Here is a 12,110-nt window from a genome sequence, read left to right on the forward strand (position 1 = left end):
TTGGTATCGGTGCATCCCTACTTTTTTTACTATCGGAAAAAGCTTAATTCTTGGCCAGTATGAATATCACAATGGAGCTGCTCCTGGGACAGCGGCCTGCACCGGATGAACAAAGCAATTCTCCAACATGCGTGAAAACCTCAGGGTGAACTCTGATTGGAGGCCCCTCATGTGATTTGACCTTGGATAGTTTTCGTCCAGGTTACTTTGTTGTTGATGATGCTGTTGGTGGGCTTGTCTTCACTTTCATTTCTCATGAAAAGTCAATCAAACTATTTTGGCCAGAATCCCCCGACCCCCTACCCCCCGTCGCTGCCTGACCGGCAGGAAGTTTGCTCTCGCTGCTACACACACATGCACACAAACCACCTGTACGCTGTTCGTTTTTTGGCTGCGTTTTAATGTATTTAGAAAGGCATTTCCTCTGAGGAACAAACCAAGTAGACTTTGTCCACTGCCCCCAATGCTGGTATTTGACAGGCCAACACCCATCACTCACTGCACTCATTCAGCAGCAGCAGCCACAGTTTGTGGGGAAACAAAATGCCTGACTACTAGAGAAGTGACCATCAGAGTTCATGTGTCTTGCTTGACCTCACACAAATAAAGATGAGACATTTTTCTCAACTTAAATCAGCAGGTGGCAAGCAACTTGACTTTTTTACCTTTAGGTTTGACTTTATCAGGGAAAAATGTCAATTTCAGTTGTCTTGGCATCAGTTTTACGTCACATCATGTCCTTAATGTGATTTCTGTTTTGTGTTTTGTTGAGCTGTTTTCATAACGCATTAATTAAAACAAAATTAATAGTAAATTAAAGAAAAAATCCTCAAAGAGTTTACAGTTTGAGGATTTTTAGTTGCTTTTTCTCCACTGACAACTAGGGGTGGGGGGAAATCAATACAGCATGGTATTGTGATATTTTGCGTGGCAATATTTTATCGATAGACAGGCGTAATTTTTTTTCTGTTCAAAATGTCCCTTAAAGGGAGATTTGTCAAGTATTTAATACTCTTATCAACACGGGAGAAATATGCTGCTTTATGCAAATGTATGTATATATTTCTTATTGGAAATCGATTAACAACACAAAACAATGACAGATATTTTCCAGAAACCCTCACAGGTACTGCATTTAGCATAAAAAAAATGCTCAAATCATCACATGGCAAACTGCAGCTATTTGACTATGACTTGCCCCAAACTGCATGTGATTATCATAAAGTAGGCATGTCTGTAAAGGGGAGACTCGTGGGTACCCATAGAACCCGTTTACATTCACATATCTGGAGGTCAGAGGTCAAGGGACCCCTTTGAAAATGGCCATGCCAGTTTTTCCTCGCCAAAATTTAGCGTAAGTTTGGAGCGTTATTTAACCTCCTTCGCGACCAATGGATCCCTTAGGTTTTCTAGTTTCTTATGATACCAGTATCTTTACCCTAGCTTTAAAAGTGAGCCCCACTACAACCTCCGAAAGATCAATTGCGTTAAATAAATTACTGGTGTTAAAACAAAGTGCGTTATCATGTTAACTTTGACAGCCCTATTTATTATATAAACTATTAACCTTTTAAAAATATGACGGCGCGCCCACGGGCCGGCCGCTATACTGTCTTAAAGCTAAAGTGAAGATCCTGGCATCATATAAGGAATCCTTTTGTACCAACCATTTCATGTTAGCTTGTCGGGCAGAACGCTAAATAACGCTCCAATACTCAGCATATCTGAAAATGTTTAAAATCGCAATAAAGTATCGTATCGTAGGGTCTCTGGTTATCCCCACCCCCTACTGACGACCACAATAACAATAATTTAAGTAACACTATGTTATCGGCGTCTTCAGGATAAGACAGGCTAAGTGGGCAAAAATTCCCAAACAGAATGTAGAAGTCAGTGTGCTCGGAGGTAATTTAGGTGATAGTGAGCTGACTGGTCCTGCGTTCCTCAGGCAGGGTGTGTTAGTGTGGTTGCTGAGGCGCTGTAATCTGTGTGGTTGCAGAAAGTCCCTCTGCTTTACACATCCAGTCATCTGGAAGATGTCCTGTTAACTCAGCGGAGTACGACTCTGTCCGTCAGCGCTGCTGCCTCTTTGTTTTGTTTACTACAGAGGACCATATCTCTTCCTGTGGTTACACGGACAGATAGTCCCAAATTACTGTCTGTGGGCCCTTGGCTGAGCGGTTTATTTGTGTACTGCTCAGCTTGTTGCTGTGTGTGTTTTTTTTCTGCACTTTTTGTGTGTCTAGACTGTCGGCCGCAGTGTACCGCTCACAGTTGACTACTTTATAAGCTTAAATGTAGTCTTCCTTACAGTTGATCTACAGTGCTGGTAGGAAAGGGAGTAGCTAGAACCCACTGGACAGCAGCTGGACTCATTACTGACAGAGACTGAGAGAAAGAGAGAGTTTTACTCGCCTCGCCTGGCAGTACATGAAGTGGTTTCACTGCCTGGTCCATAATATCTGCCTGGTCTCCACCAAACCGAATGAAGTTTATGATCCTGCTTCCATGGTGGGAGTGACTGAGGTGGGATTCTTCATGTATGTGTATGTGAATTTGTGGCTAAATTGTTACACAAATAGTCACTGGTCATGTCGATAATGTTTTGTGAACAGTGTTTTTCCACCTTATATCTTAATGTTTGATTAAAAGACAACTTATAATGAAGCAAATGACATTCGCTAGTCAGTATATTATACATTTGATACAAGGTGAAAAGGTATTAGCATGATATACAGTATACAAGGTTAAAAGTATTTCAGCTTTTTATTAAAGCATGTGTATCAAAAGCATTCATCATATAAGTGGTGTGTAACAATATATACATACTTCGCGAAAGTTTCTCAGCATTGAGATATTCCCTCTGTCATCGCTGACGTTGTTGCTGCCGTATTCATTCCTAGATGGAGAAGCTACAATGTTAGAGCTTGCCAGCTCCGCCCTCTGCAGCGCGAGCACGCATCCATGGCGTACATGCGGACGTACGGAGGACCGGACTCCTCGCTCTCGCACCCGGTAGCGGCGTGTAAGGGAGACAGGCACCGGTTCTGCATGAGCTGCTGGCTCTGCGGTGCTGAGGAACCGGTCGACGGAGTTTCATTTTGGGTGCATTACGTGAGCAGGCGCTTTCAGTCCACTTGACGAGGGGCGGCTTCACCCACCGGCTCTTTCCCCGTGTGCTGTCGTATTTTCATTCAGAGAAAATTACTTTCCTTTCCCCGTCATGATATCTATGTGCATCACGCAGCATCAGCCTCACGTATCCAACCGGAGAGCAGACGGTCCGCGAGGCCAATTATCACAGGAGTAAAGTAAAAAAACAGAAATAGTTAAAAAACAGAGTTTTAAAATGTTTTTCCAGATGTTTTCATGTATGAAAAGAGCCCAACTCAACACTGTCGGTGGACTACTTGATTACTCTCAGCAGATTATTTAAACAGCGCTTGTGTAGGAATGATTAGTGTTAGCTGTTTGATTGGTTGATCTCTGTATTATTGCTCTACCGTTTGTATTGAAAATGAGAAAACAGAAGCAGCAGGTTAAACCACTGTTCATTTAACTTGAATAGAAGTTATATTTTTGTGTTAAATATTGCACTGCTTTGTATCTTGAGAACTGAATCAGCAGGTCCTGCAGTTGCCCTTTTTTTTATTATTTTCTAATAAAAGGTGTATGTATTTGCCATTAATTGTTGTGTTTATTTGTTTATATCCATCATTAATTTATCCCTGATTCCCTTACAAGAAAAACTTTGAGGAATCCTGACCTGCTCTGTCCAGTATAAGCTATTTATTTCACAGTCACAATGACTGAATTTTTGGCAAAAAAGTTACTGTATCGATTTCAAATCATTGAATCGCATCGCATCGCTCTAGATGAGCCAAATATCGTCCCAGAATCGTATCGGAACCATGGAAATCGTATCGTTGTAAAAAAGTATCGTCACACCCCTTAATTGTGTGTGTTTGGCCCTCTTGCCTCTTACTGCAGACAACCCTGTTAGTTTGTTTGGTCCGTCAGCAGTAAGACACAGCAGGCAGCTAGGCTGAAGCAGGAACCGCTGCTCCTCTTAGCCTCTTTTCAGAGTGTTTGATGTAGAGAGGGGGGGGAAAGCTGCTCTGAGATCATTGGCCGCGGCCAATTTCACCTTGGATGTTGGCCCAGGCTGTGCTGTAGTGTTTGGGCCAAGGTTGGTGATGTCAGAGCCACACAGTGGAAACGGCCAAGTTCAACAGCAGTTAATCTTGTATCGCTTGACCGATGACTCTGCCCAGGTGAGTGTTTGTGTGTTAGAGAGAGACACGCACAGTTTGCAGTGCACCCTTCATGTTTTTGTTTTGGCTGTGTGTTTGGTGTGAAGCCAGTCGAGTCTCTTATGCTGTGAATCACGTGTTAAAGGGCCATACCCCGTAGTAACATACCTCACTACCAGTTAGTCCCCTGCAGCCCGCATATTTTTAGATGCTGCTCAACCTGCTGCACTAGAAGCAGTCGGGCAGAGCCTGTCCAACTCCCTCGCCTCTCTCTCTCTCTCTCTCTCTCTCACTCTCACTCTCACTCTCACTCACTCACTCACTCACTCACTATTTGTTGTTTTTGTGAGCACAATATGTACTTTAACCAGTCTGAAGATTAAACACGGATACTTGAAATACCTGTCTGCATGATCTGTAGACTGTGTCGACTATGTTTTTCTATGTAGATTTATTGTTTTGACTGTTTCTTCGCATCCTCCCAACAGGAGATATTTTCCATAGGGGTGTAACGGTGTATAATAATAAATAGGGCTGTCAATCGATTCAAATATTGAATTAATATAGAATTGCACATTTTTTATCTGTTCAAAATGTACCTTAAAGGGAGATTTTTCAAGTATTTAACACTCTTATCAACATGGGAGTGGGCAAAAATGCTTGCTTTATGCAAATATATGTATATATTTATTATTGGAAATCAATTATCAACACAAAACAATGATAGATATTGTCCAGAAACCCTCACAGGTACTGCATTTAGCATAAAACAATATGCTCAGATCATAACATGACAAACTGCAGCCCAACAGGCAACAACAGCTGTCAGTGTGTCAGTGTGCTGACTTGACTATGACTTGCCCCAAACTGCATGTGATCATCATAAAGTGGGCATGTCTTTAAAGGGGAGAGTTGTTGGTACCCATAGAACCCATTTACATTCACATATCTGGAGGTCAGAGGTCAAGGGACCCATTTGAAAACGGCCATGACAGTTTTTTTTCTCGCCAAAGTTTGGCGTAAGTTTGGAGCGTTATTTAACCTCCTTCCCGACAAGCTAATATGGCATGGTACCTATGGATTCTTTAAGTTTTTCTAGTCATGTGATGACAGTATCTTCACTCCAGCTGTAAAACTGAGCCCGCTACAACCTAAAAATCGCGTTGCGTTAAGAAATTAGTGGCATTAAAACTAGGGATGACTGAAAACTTCAAGGCTTCGACCGTTGCCATGGTGTTTGACCTCCAAATCACTATTCAAATGCTTTATGCATCACCTGAATGTGGAGTTACTGGAGAGTGAAGATACTGGCATCATATGAAACTAGAAAAACCTGAGGAATCCAGTGGTACCAACCATGTCATACTAGTTCGTCGGAAAGGACGTTAAATAACGCTCCAAATTTACGCCTAATGTTGGCGAGGAAAAACTGGCATGGCCATTTTCAAAGAGGTCCCTTGACCTCTGACCTTCAGATATGTGAATGTAAATAGGTTCTATGGGTACCCACGAGTCTCCCCTTTACAGACATGCCCACTTTATGATAATCGCATGCAGTTTGGGGGCAAGTCATAGTCAAGTCAGCACACTGACACACTGACAGCTGTTGTTGCCTGTTGGGCTGCAGTTTGCCATGTAATGATTTGAGCTAAATGCAGTACCTGTGAGGGTTTCTGGACAATATCTGACAAATCTGTCTCAATTTGCATAAAGCAGCATATTTGCCCACTCCCATGTTGATAAAAGTATTAAATACTTGACAAATCTCCCTTTTAAGGTTCATTTTGAACAGATAATAAAATGTGATTAATAAGCGATTAATTGCGATCAACTATGGACAATCATGTGCTATCATGTGCTATATTGTTATTTTAATATGCCACTTTGATATTTAGTTAATTTCTGTGTGTTATTGTTTCTCTTCTCACCCCTTCAAACCCTTTCTTTCCCTAAACTTCCTCATCTTGTCCCTCTGACCCTCATGCCCTTCCTGTGACTGTCCCCTCCTTCTATTTACTCCTCCTTGTCCCCCCCCCCCCCCCCCTTGTATTGGCTTCCTCTCTTTCTTCCCCCTTCCTTTTCCTTTCCTCTGTCCTATTTCCTCCCTCTCCCTGTCTCCTCGAGCAGAGGTGGTGGTGGAGTACGAGTATGAGGCGCTCCACGATGACGAGCTGACCCTGCGACCGGGCAACATCATCAAGAACGTGCGGTACATCGAGGAGGATGGCTGGATGGAGGGAGACCTCAACGGGAAAAGGGGCCTCTTCCCCGACAACTTTGTCAAGGTGAGAGGGGAGACCGTTTAGTTTACGTTAATTTTTAGAATATTGCTCTGGAGTTATAATAGAGTTTGCTTGTTTACACTCTAGAGCTGACCTTGCACTTCCTCTGAGGTTTTTCAAGGTTGGAACGAAGTTTTGCTGTCGTTCCATCAGAGAGAATCCTGTTGAAACTGCGAGCATCGTTGGACCGTGGCGGTCTGCGTTGGTCACATGCTACAGCAGATGTGGTGACCCAGAGCTACGATAGTAGGCCTACATCATATCTGTACAGAGACCGGATGAAACTTTGTGTATGAATGTATGTGTATAAACCACAGACTGTCTATGGTATAAACAACAACGTCGCTGCCGTATTTATGCCGAGACGACTTCATCTTGAGTGTTGATGGTGCAACTGCATAGCCTGGCACCGATCGATCCGAACTCCGTTCAGAAAACGAGCATTTTAAAAGTTGTTTGCTTGTCGTCTTGCGGACAGACCTGACAAAACATGAATTCAGGCTTTTGACGAATCAGCATCATTATGTAGTTATTTCGGCATCCTTTTGATTAGTTTACAACAACGTCGCTGCTGTATTTATGCCTAGATGACGTTATGTTGTTGGAGCAGCTACAATGTTAGCATAGCCTGGCACTGATCGATCCAAACTCCATTCAGAAAATGAGCATTTTAAAAGTTGTTTGCTTGTCATCTTGCGGACAGACCTGACAAAACATGAATTCAGGCTTTTTATGAATCGGCATCATTATGTAGTTATTTCGGCATCATTTTGATCCGTTTATTGCAGTTAAATCACAGCACAGTCTGTTTATTTCGGGTTCATACCTCAGTAGTGACGTGTGGCTTGCTAGAGATACAGTCCGTGCAATGGCACTGTATGTGAATACAGCTCGCCGCCGGGTGATGTTATGAACCCAGACACAACGGCAGTTTGGTTTTCCGACATCTCTGGGACCTCCCATAAAATGTACAAAGCAGCAACAGTGGTTATTTCTTCCATGGTTGATGGCGGAAATTGGCAGAAAGAAAAGTTGTTGCTTCGCTCTCGGTGTGAATGCGACATTGGACTTTGTGTAATTGTAAATTACTACAAACTACAAAAGTGTCTGAACAAACCTGTGTGCAGACATGAAGAGGCTGTTAGAACTGTGGTTGTTTTGCTTTTGATTGGATGAAGGACGTGAGTTGATTGATCGCAAAAAGTAAGTCAGAGGTTGTAGTCCAGCCTTTATTGATATCAGATTTGATAAAACAACCGTGGACTATTTATAAGCAGCACTAAATGGACCCTGTGTTTGTGCCCTTGACTTACAAGCTACTGATAACACTGGACTGAAAGCATGGGTTAGTGCAGTTTGATGCTGCTGGAATAATGAATCCTCTTTGTCGCTGCGGTTAATTCTGTTATCGGGAAGAACCTTTTGTTTTTTGTGGTTAAGAAACATCTGATTTTAGATTAACACAGGGCTACATGATTGTCTTCCTTGTGATTTGTCATCCACAATAAGGATTGTTGGATAAGGATTTTAATGCTTTTAGTATAAAACATTTTGCTACACACTTTACTAATCAAAGTAGAGCTGGGCGATAGATTGAATTAATTCAAATTTTTGTTTTTGTATAATGTGTGAAATGTGTACATCGTGAAAATCAAGTTATTACAACATACACAAAAAGGTTACTTTCAGTCAAAAAGTAACCTAAATGAAAAGTGGTTACGTTAGCCGGCTTTAGTCACGACAGTTCTTTAAAGGAATACTCGAACGACAAAATGACGAAGAAAAGTCTTGATGAATTGAAGTAAATGGGAGTCACTTTTAACGACAGCAAAACTATATCAAAACTAGGACTGAGATGATACGCCTATCTCCCGATTTGATACTATCTCAAAACTTAGGTGCTGATTTGATGTGTATTGCTATTCATTAAGTATTACGATTCAATATTACGATTTAATGCGATTTTTGTTAACTTTTTTAACACTAGACCATGGTAAAAAGTAGAATCATAAACTTCTAGGGACAAAGTCAACGTCTAACCTTAACCATTGGAGTGCAACGCCTAGCCTTAACCATTCAAGGTCAATGCCTAACTTTAAGTATTCTTGCTTGTGTTGATGACACAAATTCATGTCACCAAAGTTGATTACTTTGCCTGGATATCTTTTGTTTTCTTTAGTGAATCTAATCTATTATCCTACATTTAAATCAACTGACTTCTGAGTGAACTGTAGCTGACCTACAGTAAATGGTGGCATGACTGGGTTCTTATGGTAAATTAAAATCAGGCGCTAAAAATTGCTGCTGGTGTGCTGTGAAAATTCCTATTTAAATCAAATTAGGAAACTCAGTTTGCAGCTGATGATCACACACAGCTAACTGTGCAGCTGTAGACCAGTAGATACATGGTATCTGTAGTGGTTTTGGTAGAGCTGAGTCCTGTTATAACTTGATGCACCTGAGAGATCTACTGTGAAATCAGTGTTTTCTGTGCCAGATATTTACACAGCTAATGCACCGTGAAATGAGTCACCGCGGTGCAGTCTGCTTATCTTCATCTCTCTTGTCTTCTTTATCCGACCCTCACTTCCCTCTCCCATCTCTCTCTCCTGTGTTTTCCCATTCTGTAATCCCACGTAGTGAGATAGGTAATCTGCTAAAGAGCCTGGCCCAGTCACTGAGCACGGCTAGTTAATCCTCTAAAGAGCCTGCTGGCTTGCTGAACTTTGCTCCCGACAACGTGCTGTCGCCTGAGACGTTGTCTTGTTCCTGCTTCCCTTTAATTGGTGTTGTAGCCGAGCGATCAGGGGACATGAAACATGTCTGGGGGGGAGATGGTAAGAAGTACTTCACCATTTAGGATTAATTGACATGAATGAATCTTGTTGTTGAAGTGTCCTTGTCCTAATCAGTGCAAGATTGTCCTCAAGGTAGAAATGTGTGTGTGATTATAGGAATCAAGTACATATATGGGGGTTTTGGAGAAACAGGTTTGATTTCAGGTCTGTGTGTATTTCCTCGGGTGTAAAACCATCCATTTTCCATCGTTTATGCTGGTCCAAGTGTTTCTGGGTGTGTAATATCTCATCTGACTGTGTGAATATAAGAACCATGTTGATGGGACATTCTTTGGAACTACAGTTCCCATTATAAACAGGAAGTATAATGTCAGTGAGTTAGCTTTAGGCTTCAAATTGAGCCCCTAAAACTCATGTAAATGAAAAAATACTTACAGTGCATCATTTACTTTACGCCTACTACTCTTTTTTTTTTTACTGAATAGAGCCCTAACGCATCATAATGTAACTCCTCATAATGTAACTGCAATGTAACCTCCGTTAACATAAATAAATACATGAATAAATAAATGTCATTAAATGTAGCAAAAATAATATTGAAAATAAATGTAGCCATTGATTAATTGATAAAATGTGAAAGCACCCTCATTTGCATAATGAGGCAGAAATGTAAAAATAAATGTATAAAGAAAAGAATACAGAAATAAAAAAGTTTAGGGAAACAAATAAGGGATGAAATGCAAAGGGAAAATCATGCAAAAATAAATAAATATAGTAAATGCAAACATTTCAAAATAAATATAAAATAAATAAGAAATAAAAAATATATTTAATTAATTAAAAGATAATTAATTAATATATAAACATAAATGCAGAAATAAATAAATACATTTAAAAATAAATACAAATATATATATATATACATAAATAAAAAATATTTTCAGAAATATATACATCAATAACAAAATAAATGCAAAAATAAATGAATAAATTTAAAAATGAATACAAATAAATGCATAAATAAATAAAAAAGAAAATTAAAAAGAAGAGTTAATTGAATAAGGGAATTAATACAAAGATAAATAAACAAAGAAGAGAATTAAAACAGAAATATCAATTTGTCACATTTTATCAATTAATTAATGGCTTCATACATTTTTTATGTTATTTTGTGACATTCAATGACATTAATATATTGAGTCATTTATTTATTTTTGTCATTTATTTTTGATTTTGGCAGGTTCCGTCCTCCATAAGCAGGACTGACTGTGCTGTCCACCAGCTGCTAACAGCTAACGTTAACTAGCTCCTGCTGATTTCAACACTGATTTGTTGTCACAATGTAGCATTGTCAGGGACATTTTCTATCGTCCCCGGGACGCTGGGACGTCGTTAGTCTCAAGTCCTGACCCCTTGGTACCTGTGGTGCTGTGGAAAAATGAGTACCGTCACATTCTCAGAATTTTGGCATCGAAGCATCGATTCTCGCGACACCTGTGGTACATCTGCAATAAGCCAATATCAGCTGATATCGGCCAATTTATTTTAATCTCATCTACCAAATAAGTATTGAGGTTCAATATCCAACTTTAATTAAGATTTTTCTAATAACGCAGTGCCCTCTCCTCCCCTTTATGTACCTCCCCTGTCGGTGATGGAAGTCGATTTTCATTAGATGAAGTCATTACGGGGATCATTGTTGATCCACTCGTGGTGATTATGATGCTGTAAAACTGCCAAGCTGATACTCGTGTCCCCATGGAGATCTACCAGTCCAAGTACTAAAACACACATAAAGACTCCCAATTTACTCTTAAGTAAATTAATTTTTCTATCGTGTCGGCCATGTTCACTACTTCGACCATAAGACTTGTCAAGCATGTCATGGAAGACGAAAGAATATACACAGAAAGGTCCTTTTTTGTTAGTGGAGTATGCTGGAATGAAGAGATGATGATCTAATCAATACCCCAGATGTGTGAAAACAGTTTGTAGGTTGAGCGTGTAGATATACGTGGTGATGTGTGATCTCAGTTTTTACTCTTCAGCAGTGTCAATGAAGTATACGCAGATTCGTGGAAGTAATTATTCAGTGTTCACAATTATTTTAGGCTGTATTCAAAACCTCATACTATACTAGTAGTACGTACTGATTTGGTCAAAATGTAGCATGTAGCATGGATCAAAAGCTAAATCTACAGAATGCCAATAATACCCGGATGTCGTACTGATTTGGAAAAAATCTCTCTGCGTCGGCCCACTCTGCCTTGCCTACTGTATCCCACAATGCAAAGTGCTGGAACGTTACAGGCTACGGTTAGAACAACAGCAGCCAAAAACGGCTCTTTTTTAAAAAATATTTTTCGTAGCTATTTCATCACTAAATTCACGTCTGAAAATGTTTAAGGCGAGAAATCAACCGTGTAGATTTTGAATATTAACAGTTTTGCGATATTAAATGGCGAATCGAACATTTGCTCCGACGTTTTCCGAGTTGAGAAGCTCCACAAATTGCCGTGACAGCTAGCTATAGCGCCTGCCGGGGTCGCTACCTCGCCAGCCAGCCGGGCGGTCACGCTCACAGACCCTGCTATGAGCTGGCTGGAGCTCTCTCTAGAGACCGGTCTGTAGACGAGAGGCTTTTATTTCCTTGTCGAAGGATAGCTTGTTTAAATATCACGCCCGTGGGCGTAACTCGCTCTAGAGCCGGCCAGTGATGCTCACAGAGCGGCTACAGAGCAGCAAGGCCTGTTGAAGGAGGCTGGGACACGGGCGGA

The 12,110-nt window shown here is 40.7% G+C and overlaps 1 protein-coding gene across 2 annotated transcripts in view; it reads left to right on the forward strand.

Moving 5' to 3' along the window:
- cd2ap (CD2-associated protein) overlaps nucleotides 1-12,110 on the forward strand; it is an 86,914-nt gene that overhangs the window by 13,673 nt on the left and 61,131 nt on the right. For both annotated transcript variants that reach the window (XM_074616268.1, XM_074616267.1), the window contains exon 2: nucleotides 6,381-6,538. In XM_074616268.1, the coding sequence (XP_074472369.1) occupies nucleotides 6,381-6,538 (158 nt within the window). The remainder of the gene's footprint in view (nucleotides 1-6,380; nucleotides 6,539-12,110) is intronic.

Source organism: Sebastes fasciatus, chromosome 18 (assembly GCF_043250625.1).
Source record: "Sebastes fasciatus isolate fSebFas1 chromosome 18, fSebFas1.pri, whole genome shotgun sequence".
In the NCBI taxonomy this organism is placed as follows: Eukaryota; Metazoa; Chordata; class Actinopteri; order Perciformes; family Sebastidae; genus Sebastes; species Sebastes fasciatus.